Source organism: Clarias gariepinus, chromosome 1, assembly GCF_024256425.1.
Source record: "Clarias gariepinus isolate MV-2021 ecotype Netherlands chromosome 1, CGAR_prim_01v2, whole genome shotgun sequence".
Lineage (NCBI taxonomy): Eukaryota > Metazoa > Chordata > Actinopteri > Siluriformes > Clariidae > Clarias > Clarias gariepinus.
The window spans coordinates 17,498,753-17,517,296 of NC_071100.1; the positions used below are offsets into that span (position 1 = coordinate 17,498,753).

Consider the following 18,544-nt stretch of genomic DNA (forward strand, 5'->3'; position numbering starts at 1 on the left):
TCACTCTGCTTTCGATTACGCCATTGAATTTTGGACCCTTGCCATCACAAGTGGATAAAACGACAGGGCCCTATCTGACGCCTTCCTCGCGGGCTTATCAGAGGCAGTCAAAGATGAACTCATCTCTTAGGAGCTACCCACCGACCTTAACGGACTCATGGATCTCGCTGGTCGGGTTGACTCGCGCCTCAGTTCGAGGTGAACTTACAGGAGACCGCCCCCCTGCTAGGAGATCATCTGATTCAGGCACTCGATTCTGATTCTGACTGTAACCTGATCAGTGCTTCTACAGCTAGGGCGCTAAAAGATAGACAGGCCCTAGACAGAAGCTCTCTGCCAGCAATCACGTGGCAAATCCACTTATGATACGAATTTCAGGGATCCACTCTAAGGAGACCTGCCTGTTGGTTATTGAGAAATCTCAGCCTTCCCAGGCTAACACTTCATGCTCCACAGATTGACTGGACTAAGCATGCCATCACAGGCACTCCAGCTACGCCTGACAAACCTCCGGGCCATCCAATGTTCCCGTGGAATACCTCAATCTTAAGCTCGTTTTTAACAAGACCATGTCACTTCCTCCTCATCGAACATACACTCAAAAAAATAACTTGTTGAATGAACGTAATTAAATTATGGAAAGAATTTCCACCTAATTTAATGGCTTTCTTTTAGCGTTAAGCAATTTTGTTGGCCCAACTTAATGTTCTTAGGTTCAGTCAAATTAATTTTATTAGGTTCATTTAACTTATTTACTACAGCTGCGTCCAACATAATTTAATACTGTTAACATAAATGAATAGCGTTGGTACAACACATTTTTCATTTGTAAATTACGTTGATCCATTTAAATTTCAAGCCCTGGTCAACAGAATTCTGTGAAGGAAGGAAGCATAAGACAAACGGGATAAAAAGGAGATTTTTATTTTACACCAGCAGCAACTTACAAATGAAGTCTCAGTTTGAAAAGATGTACAAAAAACATAAAACACCACAAATAAGTATTAATCATAGAAAAGAAATTTTACCACCAACAGAAAGTTTTGTACTTTATAACTGTACGTTATGGCTTTTAAATATGACCGTTAGAGACGGTTGGTCAGGAAACTCCTGAAGTCAGATGCAGACGGCCACTTTCAGTCACAAACTGCTGTGGAAAAATACAGAGATAGATTCAATTAAAATTCATGATACTTAATTTATCAAATGAACAATATTTATACTTTCTTCCTCTCGCTTCACAACTCATGAGAACAGACCGAAACCAGAACCGAACCGCAGATTAAGCACGCGCATATAACAGTCGGTATTTTAAGTGTGATTAAAAATACAAGAAATAGCTTAAACCAAAATAACGTGACTAAAGAGCAGGTGACATTTATGTTCAATATTTGGTTTCTATTTAGAAAGACGGGAATTAATTCCTGCTTACCTTTTCCACACGACCGCCAAACGTTTGTCTTTTCAACACGCTGTGTTCTCTTCTCGCGATATTTCCGGTTTTGCTATTTCCGGTTTTGATAGTGACAAGATCTCTTTGCTTTATCTCAACATGATTGAATCTAATTCATGTTAAGTTGTTGAATTTCATGTAAATACAACATAATTTATTCATGTTTATCTTGGAAACATGAAATTATTATGTACAAAACACATATTACATTTTAGTACATGTAACAGGTAGCCATGTTCATTTTTTTGAGTGTATGACTGTCCCATAGACCTCCTTTCTGGTTTCCCTCCTCCAAAGAGCCGTCTCTACTCTTTGACATGCTAAGAGCAACAAGCCATGAACAAATACATCACGGGGGCTCTCGCTGCTGGTATCATCTGCCCGCCCTCTTCCCTTGCTGGGGCAGGGTTTTTCTTTGTCAAAAAAATAATGGGTCCCTTCGTCCATGCATTATTTATAAAGGGTTTAACGAGATAACAGTCAAGAACCGCTATTCCTGACCGCTCATGTCTACAGCCATTAAGCTTCTACAATGAGCCACCCTCTTCACCAAGTTAGAGTTGCACAATGTATATAATCTCATTTAAATTAGTGAGGGCGACGAGTGGAGGACCACCTTCAACAACCCGACTGGGCATTATGAATATTTGGTAGTTCCGTTCGGACTCACCAACACCCCTGTGTCTTCCAGAGCCTTATTAACAATGTACTCAGAGACTTCCTGAACCTCTGGTTCATCTATCTGGATGGCATTTACATTTTTTTTCATGACCAGGAGGAGCACCGGCATCACATACACCAAGTGTTACAGAGACTTTTAGAGAACAGCTTGTACATCAAAGCAAAAAAAATGTTTCACACAATGTCTACCACCTTCCTAGGTTTTGTCATCTCCACCTCTCAGCTGGAGATGGACCCAGCCAAGGTTCAGACAGTCTACAACTGGCCAACCCCAGTCTTGCGACAATTCCTGGGCTTTGCCAATTTATACTGCCAGTTTATTCGAGGGTACAGCTCCATCATCGCTCCTCTAACCTTTCTGACCTCCTTCAAGGGGCACTTCTGTTGGAACAAGGAGGCGGAGAGAGCCTTTGCCGACCTCAAGAGAAGATTCACCTCAGTTACCATACTGATCATCCCCAACCTGTCCCGCCAGTTGATGAAGGTTGATGCGTCCAACACCGGCGTTGTAGGGATCCTGTCCCTGAGGTCTCCACAGAATAACAGACTGCATCCCTGTTCATTTTACAGCCATCGTCTGTCCCCAGCCAAGAGGAACTATGACATGGGCGATCGAGTACTACTAGCCAACAAGTTAGCTCTGGAGGAGTGAAGACACTGGCTGGAGAGGACCGAGATCCCATTTCTCCACAGCTCAAAGCACTCTGGAGGACATTTTTTTTTCACAAGAAAAACCCTGCCCCAGCAATGGAAGGTCTCATTGGTCATTTTTTTTTCCAGGTTCAACTTTGTCCTATCCTACCGGCCAGGTTCCAGAAACACCAAGTCCGACGTTCTTTCACAGTTCTCTTTTGCTCATGACTCCATGCCATGCGACACTATAGCCTCTCACTGTCTAATTGCAGCCATGGAACTAGACATTGAGGCTAAAGTTAAACAGGCATTGACTCAGGAGCCCGGCGCAAGCAACGTTCCCCCAGATCGCCTTTGTTCCCCTCTGTCTACGCTCACAGGTCCTGAAATGTGGCCATGGATTCAGATTGTGCTGCCACTCAGACTCGGCACGAACCCACTTCATCAGTCAACAGCGCTTCTGGTGGCCCACGTTGGGGAAGGATGTTTCCAGCTTTGTGGCAGCCTGCGACATGTGCGCCCGCTGTAAACAGATCAACTGCCCTCCTGTTGGCCTCCTCAGACCCTTACCCGTACCTCACCATACCTGGTCTCATATTTCATTGGATTTTGTAATGGGTCTACATTTGTCACATGGGAACACTTGTATTATGCCTATTGTGAACTGCTTTTTCAAGTCCGTTCACCTGGTTACGCTTCCCAAGCTTCCCTCCATCAAGGAGACAGCAGAGCAACTGATCCTCCATGTTTTCCATCTTCACAGTCTCCCCACTGACATAGTTTCAGCTCGATGTCCACAGTTCTTCTCACACTTTTGAAAACGCTCTCAGGCAAACTCTCACCTCGCTTTATCGACCCCTTCGCTTTGTCCAAGGTTATCAACCCATGTGCCGCTCGACTTCTGCTCCCACCTTTGATGCGATGAATCAACCCGGCCTTTCACGTTTCACAGCTACAATATATTGTAAACTGCCCACTATGATTTGAAATAGTTCAATTTTACATAATACACAGCATTATTAATCTAAGGGAGACGGTTTTTTAATTTTTCAACAGTGGCCATCTCCTTGCATCCCCGCTCAAATCGTGCCCTTTTACGCAACCTAAGTTACAGTCGGTATATATATATATATATATATATATATATATATATATATATATACTGTATATATATATATACTCTATTTCCATTCCCCAACAGTAATCCACCCTGTGCATAACAACACACACATGGTTAAGCTGTCTATCGTTTTGTTTCGTGTTTTGTATATTTTGTAAATTAACCGGTTGTTCAGTGTTTTGTCTTTCGTGTTGCTTTCCTACCATCGGCCACCCAAAACCTAGCGACACGTAGTGGCCTGGCAATATAGTGCCAAAGTTGCGACGCGCCAGTGCAAAGCAACCAGAAGCCTGACTCATCCATTGTTTGTCTTAAAGGGAAAGTATAAATTTTTGTGTTTAGTTTGTAATCTTTGTTTCTGTTATTTGTGTACAGTATATGTTAATTAAGTCCATAGTGACTAAAAAAAGGAGCCTTCAGTAGATGTCTGGTTGCATGGATGTATGTTATGCGTCTTTGTAAAAAAAAATAAAAAAAAAAAAGTATATACTTACCATTTCATACTTCCCTTTTCTGTTTGTTTTACTTGGTTTGTTCTGAGGGGGTGGTGTTTAAACTATAAAAGAAAGCCCCAAACCAGTATGCGGGGGTCAGTTTACCTGGCAGGCGAGCGTGCAACTGTGGTGCCGTGAGCAATATTTAAACAATTTGCATGTACATACATTTATCTGTTTGTTACTGTTATTTTGTTACTTTGTATATAGTTTTGGTTTGATTTGGTTTTTCCCCTGGGACTCTTAAACCTCTCAAGCACTGTAAATGAATCATCACCTTTCACTTAACACCTCTGCGAGTATTGCCATAATTTTTGTCCCAAATAGTCCAGTCATCTCACAATATATGTATAATCTATATAATGTCTTATGCAAAAGTTTAGAGATTTTGGTCATTTTTAAAATTGAAAATATGGTAACACGGTCTTTCTTGGAAATGAAAAAAATGCACTATATGTTCAGCAAACATTGATGCATAGTTACTTCTTATACCATCCCACATGGAAAGAACCTATATGAGGATATATGCGCATACTGTATATGAAACCTATATGCAAGATATATGCGCATATACCCGCACCTATATGAGGATATATGTGCACATATCCTCACCTATATGTAGTATATATGCGCATATATCCGCACCTATATGAGGATATATGCGCATATATGAAGCCTATATGAAGCCTATATGCAGTATTTATGCACATATATCCTTACCTATATGAGGATATATGCGCATATATGAAGCCTATATGCAGTATATTTGCATATATATCCTTATCTATATGAGGATATATGCGCATATATATGATAATATATGCTGCATATAGGCATAATTCAGGTGCATATATTGTGCATATACAGGCCATATAAGTCTCCTGTATTTCTTCTTTATATCCACATATAAGCCCTATGATATGGCTTTTTTTTTTCTCTTTTTAAGGTCACTGGCGGTCATGTAAGCATTTCACTACATTTCGTACTGTGTATGACTGTGTATGTGACAAATAAAATTTGAATTTGAATATATAGCTCATGGCAGGATCTGGTCATTTTAGCTCATATCTCACTTTGGCAACTGTCATACATGATGCGCTCATATTTTCTATTATCAAGGCAATAACTAAAAACTAACTAAAAAAATGCAAAAAAAATATGTGCGAACTCGTGAAATTGATATCACATGTAATTGCCATGTTATGGAATTTAACTATGGTTATACAAATCTTTGAATTTCTGTCGCACTTCATTATCTGCTAATGACCCAAGGCATGACACGCCCACACGCCAATCACACGGAAATTAGTCCAGGTAATTTACATACGAGGCCACGCCCTCGGACACCGGCATGAAAAACACACACAAAGACAGGCTTGAGTTTACACACAGATTCAGTTTTCTGCACGTTTGGAAGATGACACGCGCTACTACACATCCAAGGAAACTCTTCAGAATGTTCTGGAAAGTGGGAGGAGTTTACATTTACCTCAGAAGAAGACTGTGTGGCCCTGACGACGAACGGTAGCATTTTGAAGAGAGAATAGATCCAACAGGACATACTGGGTAAGTTATTAAGTCTTATATAACTCTTATTCTGATAATAATAAACTAATATTAGTAAAAAATTTTTTCCTCACTTCAGCTAGCTCTTGTCAGCTTGTGTGACACATTGGCTTTCAATGCCATTTACATAGTTTAGGTAAATCATGCTAACATGCTGCCTTACTGTATGTAGCACAAACATGATATTTTCCGGTGGCTAAGCTAATGCCTTATGGAGTTTACAGATGTTTATAAATGTTGTTTTGGATAGCTTTAGATTATGGTTGCTAATATGTATTTGGCTCCGTTTTGGTTAGCTTATAACACTGTTTCATATCTTTATCATTAATCTGCATTTATACATAAAATCCTATTAACTATTGGGAAGCTAAGCAAGAATCAGTATGAAACATGAAAAATTTTCTAAAAGTTGCCAATAAATTAATATTGTGATGTGAAATTATTTTTCAGATTGAAAGGGCTCTTGGGTGTTTTGCCAGGCAGAAGCGTGGAGAGCAGCCCGCCTTGCCACCTCTGCTACTGCCATGGTGCGGAATCTGCTGCTGGGCACCTTCGACTTGGAGACTTTTCTGCAACCTGAATGGTACAAAACATGTTCCTAATCTCTTCTGTCCTTGAAAAAAAAACAAGTCAGTCATATTATGTGGAATAAATTATGTTTGTGTGCGGGCCATCGCTTTTTTACTTGGCATTTTTGTATTTTCCTGGACCTTCATGGAAGAGTCAGCAGAAAAAAACCTTACTTTTATATATATATATATATATATATATATATATATATATATACACACAGTGGTGTGAAAAACTATTTGCCCCCTTCCTGATTTCTTAATCTTTTGCATGTTTGTCACACAAAATGTTTCTGATCATCGAAGTTTGTCACACTCTTTGCAGAACTGTTTTAATTCAGCCAAATTGAATTTAATTGAGTTTTTAAGCATGAATAGCAATCAGATTTAAGTTTTAAACCGACAGTGCTAACCACTACACCACTGTGCCGCCCTGTAGCTCACTCAATAAACTTAATTTTTATTTAATTTTTTGGAGTGCTTTTATAACCCAAGTGCACTTAAGCTTGAGATTACGAAATGGAATAATCCCCCCATCCATTGAAAAATAAATCCATTTTCCAGCTGTGTTTGACTAATGTCACTTAGTTATCTACTAACCCAGTGTAAGTATCTTTCCAATGACAGAAACTTTAAAGTCGTTCTGAATAAAATCGTCTGCCAAATGATTAAAAGTATGCATGCAATTTGTCTTCTCTAGGATTACACATATTTCGGCTGCTCCCATCAAGGGGTCACCACAGTGGAACCATCAACCATGCAGTGGCTGGGTAGTATGGGATGTTGGCAACCCACAGATGGCTGGGCTCGAATTCGGATCCTCAGATCCCTGAACCAACAACCTAGATCCTTAGCCATCTCGAGCTACCACTCCCACGGATTGTGTGCAACTGTGACGTCCTGCCCAGGAATAAACCTTTTCGCTTTTACTTATCTAGTGATCCTCTCTTGACTGAAGACTCTTACTGAAATTCCACCACAATAAATAAAAACGTTAATTACTTAATTTACACTCTAATATTTAATTATGCTGCCTTTTGGCCTATGATTATAGCATTATTAGATTGTTTTGATAAGCTTATGCAATATCACAACATTTATTTCTGTCCAAAGACATACTAAATTCTCAAGATCTAGTGTTGATTATAGGAGATTCTTGTTACAATTCAAACATCACAAAACATAGCTGACTGGAAGAAAACAAGGAATCTGGGTATTGTAGTATTTGTATACAGAAAATAAAGGGTTAAAACATTTATTTGACATGGAAAAAAAAGTTCTTGTTTATTATTGACATTTTTTACTCTCATTTTGTCCTGCTGTATAAATTGTCCACTTGAGAAAAATGGACCTTCAATTGCAAAAGCAAAGTAAGTCACTTCTAGACCTGCATTTAAAGTAAGTGTGAATTTTACATTCAGCCAACCAGCACTGATTAAATCTTAATCAACTATAATAATAAAGAGAAGAACAGAACATACGACCTGCTGTTTTTAAATATTTTTATTTTTATATTTTTTGCTAAAAGCAGACATAATGTTTACAAAAACAAGCTTGTATAGTACAAAAACATGTACTGTTTAAATTACTTAAAAACTAAGACTAAAATGATTAATTCATGCATTCAAATATTATTAAGCAATGTTAAATAAAACAAATTAAGTAAAAATAATGTATACTCATACACATTTTATATGTATACATATTTTATCATGTGTTGGAGATGCAATTAAGACTTAATAACGAACCCAAGTTTATAATTAATTGTATACTCTAAAATACTAAATATATAGTTTAAAAAATGATAGAACAAAATAATAAACCAGAAATGAAATTATGAAAGTACAATCATAAAAACGTAAGGCACAATTATAAAAATACCACATAATTTTTTTTTTCAAGGCGTAATTATTTAAAAGCTTTTCTAAAAGCATGTATATAGTCTTAAAAGTACAACCATAAAAATGTAAAGCACAATCATAGTAATACTATAAAAAAATTTAGCAAAGCATGATTATTCTAAAGCTTTTATAAAAGCATGTATATAGTCACATCAATCAGCCATGATTTATGTGAGCGCGCCATGTGCCTCCCATCTCACCCCTATGGGAGAGCTCAGTCAATCAGCTCTTTCCAGGCCTCCGGCTGTTGAAGGCTACAGCATCACCCAGGGAATCAAACTAGCGATATCTGGATAATGCAAAGGTATATATTTATTTAAAAAAAATTACATTTCACAAAAGCACTCATTTATAATAAATAAATACAGTAAAACCTTGAGTTGCGAGTACCTTCGTGTGCAAGTGTTTTGCAAGACTGTATATAAATTAATCTAAACTCGGGGAAACGAGCAAGGTCTTGAAACATTAGCAGCAGTGTGGGTAATTGTCTCTCATGTTTGGTCTCAGTACGCGTGCGTCACTTTATAGTCAACATGTATTGCATGCATATACTATTTACTATAATACTGTGCCAATGTGGATGAGCCTAAAGCACTTTCTATTTATTTTTTTTATGTATGTTTGCACACGATTGCTTGAGTATGGGTCCCTGTCGGCAAACTGCTGTGTGCGGAAGTCATTCTACATAGTAGCCGCTCCTTCCCGCCTCTTCCTGGCCTCAATTACACAGCTATGATTTTTTTCAAACGTTTATATGAATATTTTTGGTTTGTGGAACAAATTGTTAGAGTTTTTAAAAGTTAAAAGTTTTTCTTATTAAGAAATTATCTTTTTATATACGAGTGCTTTGATGTACAAGCACGCTTCCGGAACAAATTATGCTCATAATCCAAAATTAACTGTAATATAAATTAGTTAAAAAAACAAAACAAATAAAAAACACTTTAAGGAATCTTAACTTGAATAAACTAAAGCACAAATCTAAAACAAGCTTTTTTCAAAAAAGCTTCTTTCTAAAAACTTTTTTTCAGTTTTAAAATATACTAGTTAACACCTAGTAATTAACACTGCCAGCTTGTGTGTTATACTAATGCAGGGAATGAAATCTGGCAACTTAACTTGGATAAAGCTCATTCTAGAAACAATAGTTTTTTTTATTATAAAGTTACCTTCCTGTTACTCGTTTATTATGAAAGATTGTACAATACTTAAATTTGCCTTAAGCAAAACACAACCTTCGTAAAAATTACGATCTGCTTCAAAACAATTATATTTACCATGTTCTTTAGCTGTTTCATCAGTTCTTGGGTGACATTTGACTCTCTTCATGGTTATATGCAAAAAATAAATAAATAAATTTAATATCCTCAGTTATTAATCGTGTAGCTATTATTCAGTGCTTTTATAAACATTTTTTTAATGTAGTAAAATCTACTAATGCAGCTCTCACACACACTTCATTTCACACTCCATGGCCACGCATACTGCTGCTCTCTCTATAATTTATATCATTTATACAGTTAGCACTTTATATACCTACTTTATACATAATTTTATTGTAATTATATTATATATTAGCAGTTTTTATATTTTTCATTCTTTTAATCTTTCCTTATTAAGTCACAGTTGTATAAGCATTTCACTGCATATCATACTGTGTATGGTTGTGTATGTGAGAAATAAAATTTCTAATTTTAAATGTAGCAAATTATGTGTAAATATCTTTCAATGTCAAAACTATTGTCCAAATACTTCACTTGAGCTCGTCTTACTTTTCTCCATGGCCCGCTTCAGTTCTGAGAACATGTCGCCAGCTCCGTCACTGCTCTTTCCTAGTTGGGAAAAGACAGATTTAACATTCTATAAGATAAAACACAGTTCTATTAACCACCTAAACGGGACCAACTACCCAAAATTCGCTTTTGAATCATTTTAGACAGTCACGTGGGTCTTGTTTGTGTGTGTATAAAAACATATCCAAATCTTTTTTTCTTCTTTAAATGTCCATATTTTTCAAACAGGCTTTAGTCGTTGTATTTTATATTACAAATTCAGATAATTCCAGGATAAAATGTTCTATTGTTGGGTAAAACCAAAAGCATCTAAATTTGTTTTTGCTCCTAACTCTTGGTGTCAAGAAAAATGGCTCTCATTTATTTACAGTGAAAATGTTCCATATCTCAAAAGTTGCCCATGTGTGCGCTAAACTACTTAAATCAAACTGTTTTGCACTGAGGGATAAATCAGAGCTGTATTTGCTAACAGAGTAAATATGGAGAGTACCAGATAATTTGTGTGGATTATCAGGTAGTCACTATCCTTGAATGGCTAATCTGCATTCTTTGAGTCATCCTTAGTTTACGACCCACATTCCACTCAGCAGACTATGTTACAGTACCGATTCTAAACCGATGCAAATTTGTTTGGAGAGTTTGGTAAAGGTAGAGGTAATGCTTCTCAATGTGCGACTCAATGTGTTATGCTTGTTTTTGTCATTAGTGTCGGGAGGAAATTTGGAGCATGTTAAAAAATTTTCGCAGGCACCACCCGACACTAATGCAACAGTATTGATTCTTTAGTGCTGTTATCAAGACGTTATCGAGCTTTAGGTGCATTTATGGAGTCATTACTGTTTTTTATCACCTTGTTACTGGTTCGGCAGCATTCACTTTATGCATATTTGCACACCTCAGTCATTTTTACATTTCTTATTTGGAAAAATTTCTGTTTTCTTCTTTTATATTTCTATATTATATCTATTTTGTTCTTATTTGTACAGTATATATTTTTTTATTTTACTTAGCACAGTATATTTTACTAGTTAATTTCATTTTTCTACAATATTTCTTTTACTGCAATATATCTTTATTTTTACTTGTACAGTATATTTTACCAGTTAACTTTATTTTCTTTATTCATATTTATTTCTTATGTTTAAGCTTTTATTTTAAGGTGACTGGTAGTCGAAAAAGCATTTCACTGCATATCGTACTGTGTATGACTCTGTACGTGACAAATAAAATTTGAATTTGATATCATTGAAAGAGAAAGTTCCATGCACTATAGAAATGTTTTTGTCTAAAATGTCTGTGGCTTGATCATTCCTGTTAATTTCATATTACAGTAAAGATGCTGCTGCATGCTGACAAATTTACCATACAATTTTTATTTCTAAAATATGTGGCAAAGCTGACAACTTTTCAAAAATAATTAAAAAAAAAGTTTGGAGTGAGATTTTAAAAATAAGGGCATTATTTTGGCCCAGACATTTTGTCCAAAACTAACCATACACCTTACCCTGCATGCCTCAGGTTCTGTTAAAGCAGGTTTAAACCGGTTTGGTATGGGTGGGGTTTTAAATCCCAGTAGCCCCGGCGGGCAGTAGTAAGAGGTACTTAAGGGTGCACTGACAGTTCGAAACAGAGCGGGTCGGCCAGTCAATGCGTGGGTGGTGGCGATGTAACCAGGGGAACCCCAGCACTACTCTCTTTTCTGGCACCCGGGTTATCAGAAATGAGATTTGAAGTCCAAGCCATATTATAACTGTGGCCGTCCTCTGCGACACGCACCCCAACTTAATTGGCTGGCCGGAGGAAAAAAAGCGGACTAACTAGAACGCCCAGTGCCGCAGGCAACCTCCCATCAATAAAATTTACCATGGCCCCCAAATCGATGAAAGCCTCTATTTGGGCTCTCTGGATCCCGGTCCCTGAGAGCATGGCTGGTACAGTAGGAAAAGACCTGCATGATGGGGTCTTTACTTTTGGGTCAAACCTGATCCCCACCTCCTGGGTTGGATTACTGCGCCACAGACGTCACTTGTCCCCTGGGAGCCCAGTGGGCTGCTATGCTTAGGGATAAGTCTGGCAACGCCTATCTGCATTGGCTCTTCCAGGTCTTCCAGCTCTAGGTCTTCTTCAGGCTCTAAATCAGGAACCAGATATGAAGCCTCAGGCTCTTGAAATACTTTAGGTGACGTGTAATGAAACTAAAATGTATAAAAATAAATTTTAGGTCATCATAAATACCCTGCTTCCAGACTGTGAGTTTACTGCGTCTGAAACCATCTCCATTTCTGATTTCAAACACCTGCTATATGTTTGATAATTTCATGGAATCATGCAATTACATGTAATAGACAGAATATGATATGAATATGTATGAGATACAGTGGGGCAAAAAAATATTTAGTCAGCCACCAATTGTGCAGGTTCTCCCACTTAAAAAGATGAGAGAGGCCTGTAATTCAGAAAATCACATTGAAATAATAAATTCATCGGCAAAATAAGTATTTGGTCACCTACAAACAAGCAAGATTTTTGGCTCTCACAGATATGTAACCTCTTCTTTAAGAGGCTCCTCTGTCCTCCACTCATTACCTACAACTGTATTAATAACATCTGTTTGAACTCGTTATCAGTATATTGAACTCGTTATCAGTATAAAAGCTCAAGACTGTTTGAGGCTGTCCACAACCTCAAACAGTCACACTCCAAACTCCACTATGGCTGAGGCCAAAGAGCTGTCAAAGGACAACAGAAACAAAATGTAGACCTGCACCAGGCTGGGAAGACTGAATCTGCAATAGGTAAACAGCTTGGTGTGAAGAAATCAACTGTGGGAGCAGTTATTAGAAAATGGAAGACATACAAGACCACTGAGAATCTCCCTCGATCTGGGGCTCCACGCAGGATCTCACCCCATGGGGTCAAAAAGATCACAAAAAATGTGAGAAAAATCCCAGAATCACACAGGGGGACCTAGTGACTGACCTGCAGAGAGCTGGGACCAAAGTAACAAAGGCTACCATCAGTAACACACTGCGCCGCCAGAGACTCAAATCCTGCAGTGCCAGACGTGTCCACCTGCTTAAGCCAGTACATGTCCAGGCCCATCTGAAGTTTGCTAGAGAGCATATGGATAATCCAGAAGAGGATTGGGGGAATGTCATATGGTCAGATGAAACCAAACTTTTGGTAAAAACTTAACTTGTCGTGTTTGGAGGAGAAAGAATGCCGAGTTGCATCCAAAGAACACCATACCTACTGTGAAGCATGGGGGTGGAAACATCATGCTTTGTGGCTGATTTTCTGCAAAGGGACCAGGACGAGTGATCCATGTAAAGAAAAGGATGAATGGGGCCATGTATCATGAGATTTTGAGTGAAAACCTCTTTCCATTCCTCTTTGAAGGAAGTTAAAAGTCCGTGTTGCCCAGCAACAGCCCCAAAACATCACTGCTCTAGAGGAGATCTGCATGGAGGAATGGGCCAAAATACCAGCAACAGTGTGTGAAAACCTTATGAAGACTTATAGTCCCATTGCCAACAAGGGGGATAAAAAAAAGTATTGAGATGAAATTTTGTTATTGACCAAATACTTGTTTTCCACCATAATTTGCAAATAAATTCTTTAAAAATCCTACAATTAGATTTTCTGGATTGTTTTTCTTATTTTGTCTCTCATAGTTAAGGTATACTCATGATGAAAATTACAGGCCACTCTCATGTTTTTAAGTGGGAGAACTTGCACAATTGGTGGCTGACTAAATACTTTTTTGCCCCACAGTTTTACTGTTTCGAAGGTTAAACACCACTGTGGTTATGTAATGCACTGCCATGTAGAAATGTAATAAAGTAGAAAGTACACATACTGTATTTGTTGAAGGATGTAGTGGAATACAAGTAAAAAGTGGAATACAAGTAAAAAGTAAGAGAGATCAGCTGCCTGCCAAAACCCACATTCAAAACCAAAATCAGTCATAAAAGCTCTTTAAGCAAGAAAACACATCTGATAACTCTGTCATCTTAAACAACACTTTGTCCCCTTAATAATTGTTTTAAAATTATTCCAAACTTTCTCTAAACCGCCCATGTTTTCTGTTCAAAGCTTGAGCTACAAAACTAATAAGCACAAGGTAACATAAGGCTGAATCCCAACTTCCTCTCTAATAATAACCCCTGAATAAGAGCACTAAGTCTTGTGTGAAAGGGATCGTACACCCTACATAGTTCAATATCTTTAAATTTTATGCTATTTGGGACTCTGGAACCCAGGCATTAATGGAGCTGATATTCTAAAGCAGAATAATGGAAAATATGAATGAAATGAAATTTTGTCATTGACCAAATACTCTTTTTCCACCATAATTAGCAAATAAATTCTTTAAAATTCCTACAATGTGATTTTCCGAATTGTTTTTAATTTTTTGTTTTTCATAGTTGAGGTATACCTATGATGAAAATTACAGGCCTCTCTCATCTTTTTAAGTGGGAAAACTTGCACAATTGGTGGCTGACTAAATACTTTTTTGCCCCACTGTATTACTGCTTCGAATGTTACACACCACTGTGATTATCTAATGCACTGCCATGTAGAAATGTAATGAAGTAGAAAGTACACATATTTGTTGAAGGATGTAGTGGAGTACAAGTAAAAAGTACCCACTAATAAAAACTACTTAAATAAAGTACAAATGCGTGAAAACTATACTGAAATAGGGTAAATGTTCTGAGGGTGTGTTTACATTAGGCACGATTGATTTGTACCATGCCCGGAAATTATTGCTTCCCCTCAGCGCTCCCTTGCTGGCCAGCTTTCACATTATTTTTTTTCTTTGTACTTGGGTACATTCCGGTATTTACGCTCTCTGATACAGCAGGTGGCAGTGCGCACCTACTTGGTTTGTGAGCCACTATTAAACATAGAAGAAGAAAAAATGTCAAGAGCTCTTGCATGCATGCATACTTTATCAGCTGTGCAGGTCAAAAGATTGATGCGTGCTACGAGGGACCAGATTTCAGTGAAGACAAACGACATTGCATCTAAAGAGCAATACACTTCCGTAAGAACTTCCATATGTGATTTGATCCATGGACAAGTACAAAGAACTATGCCCAAGCCCAACTCTTGAAGATAGCCTGTAAATATAGTGTTCTAACTGATCAAATTTCACCGGACTTTGGGGTCAAATGTACTCGGAAATTATCTCGGGGCCATAATATCAAAATGCCCTTAGTTTCCTTCCACCTGTGCAAAGAAGAGTGGCAGGTCTGTGCTCGGCACTAGCAGGGTGGGGCTCAGTGGTAACAAGTTGAGGCTTGGCACGAGTATTTTATGAAAATAAAATAATCTATAATTTTTTTAAATCTTTAACATCAATACATGGCAAAAAATAAAAGGGTTTAAAAAGTTAAATGAATTATAAAACTTGGGCCGTATGAAAAAAATAAAATAAAAAATAAATATATATCTCACCTGGATTTAGTTTTTTCAGTTCGGTTTTAGCATAAGGCACATTACTTGGTCCAGGGGCAGCATCTATGAAAGATTCAACATGATGAATCATTCATGAAAGATTATACAACAGTTAGTTCTGACAGAATAATCTGACTGGACGAGTAAAATTCTGTGAGTGATAATAATAGATAGTAACAGCACTAGAATGTTTAACTATATGCATCACTTTGCATCACAGGTGTTCTAACAATCATTAAATACACTAACTGTCAGTCACCAGCATGCGTTAACGTGGGTCAGTACAGTCTGCAGTACTGAAGAGAGAGCAACTGCCTGCCAAAACCCACATTCAAAACCAAAACCAGTCATGGAAGCACTTTTACCAAGAAAACACATCTAATAACTCTGTCATCTTAAACAACACTTTGTCTCCTTAATAATTGTTTTAAAACCATTCCAAATTTTCTCTGAACCGTCCATGTTTTGGAACCGTCCATGGGAATAATGAAAAGTATTAAGAAATTTAAGAGATTAACAGGACTGTCCGCTACATACATGGTTTATCCTCCTCACCTTTTGGTTACATAGTATCAAAAAACTTTACAATTATTTTCTGTACATCACTAACTGTCAGTCCTAATCTCAAAGCCAGTCCTGCCTTTGTATTGGCAAAGCAAAATAACTGGTTAAATAAACAAACAAATCATAATCTGTTGATAATTAATGTCATTTCTAGAACTGTCCATTACTACAGTACATTTATCGCTATTAACTTTGACCAGTTACCAAACACTTTGCATTAAGATTAGTAATTAGGGGAAAATGGTTTAAGGGGTTAAATAACATTCAAAAAAAGTCATAAAAATAATATTAAGGAAATAAACAAAAAATCCTACCTTGATTTGTCTTTGGTTTCTTCATCAGTTCGGGTTTAACAAGAGTTACATGACTTAATCCAGGGGCAGCATCTAGAAAAGATTACAGATTTTTAATGTTATTTTCTCACTATTTAGGGCCCAAGCACTAGGACATCAGTACCATGTTGTCATTATGTGTGAAGAGCACTAAATAGTAAAAAAAAAAATAATAATGTTATAAATTTCTTTCAAATTTAAAAAAAACCTTGATTTGACTTTGGTTTCTTCATCACTTCAGGTTTAACACAAGTCATATCACTTGGTCCAGGAGCAACATCTAGAAAATATTACAGATTTCTAGATTTTCTGTTTTCTACAGATTTCTTTTTTCTCACTATTCATATCATTACGTTTTAGCATGAATTACATTCCATACTAGGTAAAAACAACACATTCACACTGTAAGACTCTGTAAGAACATCAACCATATTAATGGATGTAGTAAATACAGTGTAAAAATTTCTGTATCTGTCAAAACAATACAGTTGTGTAGAGAGCTTGTGTGTACAGTACACTTTATCTGTGTTTTTCTTCACTTCTGAGTACAAATTATCATCTCCCTCAGAGATCTTAAATAACACAAACTTAGAAAAACCAACAGAGGTGAGGTAATTTAGTTACTGTCCTGAAAAAAGGTACAGTTAACAACACAGAAAATTAACTTCTATCATTTTCATTTTAGTTACTGAATAATTTAGATTGGTTACAGAACACTATTTGTTAAGATTAGAAAGTATGCAAAATGGTAAAAAAAAAATAATAAGGAAATAGAAAAAAAAAAACACGTAGATTTTTTTTCAGATCCTTTAGCTTTATCAGTTGAGGTTTAACACAAGTCACATCACTTGGTCCAGGGGCAGCATCTATAAAAGATTACAGCCTTATAGCTTTATTTTTTTACTTTTATTTTTTTTACTATTCATATTTGAGTATTAACTAATATTCAAATATAGTGAAGAAAAAGTAATTGCAACCAAACCCACAACCCTGGAGGTGCGAGGCCACAGTGCTAACTACTAACCACTGTGCCAACATTGCCAATGTATCTTTTGTTGATTCTTTTATTTTTGTTAAATCCTTTTTGGCATGAATCACATTCCATACTTAATATGGAAGCAATTTCCCTCTGGGATTAATAAAGTTCTTTAAATCTTGAATATACAGTACAAATTACTGTTTCTAATGATCACAATTATACACTGGATAATGCAGTAAAAAACAACACATTTCTAACTCTCTCCAAAACATCATCCATATTACTGAATATATTAAACACACACAAAAAATATCTGTTTGTCAAAACAACACTGTTGTGTAGAGAGATTGTGTGTACACCTTCAGTGAATCTTACCTTTATCTGTGTTCTTCTTCACTTCTGAGTACAAATTGCCATCTCCCTCACTGCTCTTTTCTAGTGAGTAACAGTCACTGAATTAACATTCACTAAGAAAAACACACCATTCTGTTTACCACTTAAACTTCCAGAACTACACTACATTTACCTCTATTAACTTTGATCAGTTACCAAACACTTTGCATTAGAATTAGTAATTGGGAAAGAAAATGGTTTAAGGGGTTAAATGACATTCAGAATTGGTCATAAATAATAATAATAATAATGGAATAAAAAAAAAAATCCTACCTTCATTTTTCTTTGGTTTCTTCATCAGTTCAGGTTTAACACAAGTCACATCACTCAATCCAGGGGCAGCATCTAGAAAAGATTACAGATTTATAACATTATAAATCCTATGTCGTCATAGTGTGTGAAGGGCCCTATTGTTTTTCTCATGAAAATTGGCAAACAAGTTGGAATCTGCTGCCATAAGGATGCCTGTGTGTCTGGGCCCCGGGCGTGGTTTATATGCATGCAACACCCAGTGGAAATTTAGAGCTCATGGAGCTGAACAACTTTCACATTGCATGTCAAAACTCGAAACTCAAATCATTTGTTCCACAGCCCAAAAAAATA

General features: G+C 36.9%; 1 protein-coding gene and 1 long non-coding RNA gene across 2 annotated transcripts in view; both read right to left on the bottom strand.

The window, feature by feature from the left end:
* LOC128518883 (uncharacterized) overlaps positions 1 to 18,544 on the bottom strand; it is a 429,900-nt gene that overhangs the window by 398,538 nt on the left and 12,818 nt on the right. Inside the window, exon 13 of the mRNA XM_053492243.1 lies at positions 18,215 to 18,286. Coding sequence (XP_053348218.1) covers positions 18,215 to 18,286 — 72 coding nt within the window. The remainder of the gene's footprint in view (positions 1 to 18,214; positions 18,287 to 18,544) is intronic.
* On the bottom strand, positions 8,306 to 16,628 carry LOC128518910 (uncharacterized). Its single transcript, XR_008357789.1, has 5 exons — positions 16,552 to 16,628; positions 15,674 to 15,736; positions 10,190 to 10,249; positions 9,695 to 9,740; positions 8,306 to 8,706 (listed from the first exon to the last, which is right to left on the bottom strand). It is a non-coding gene; the product is annotated as an uncharacterized LOC128518910 (long non-coding RNA).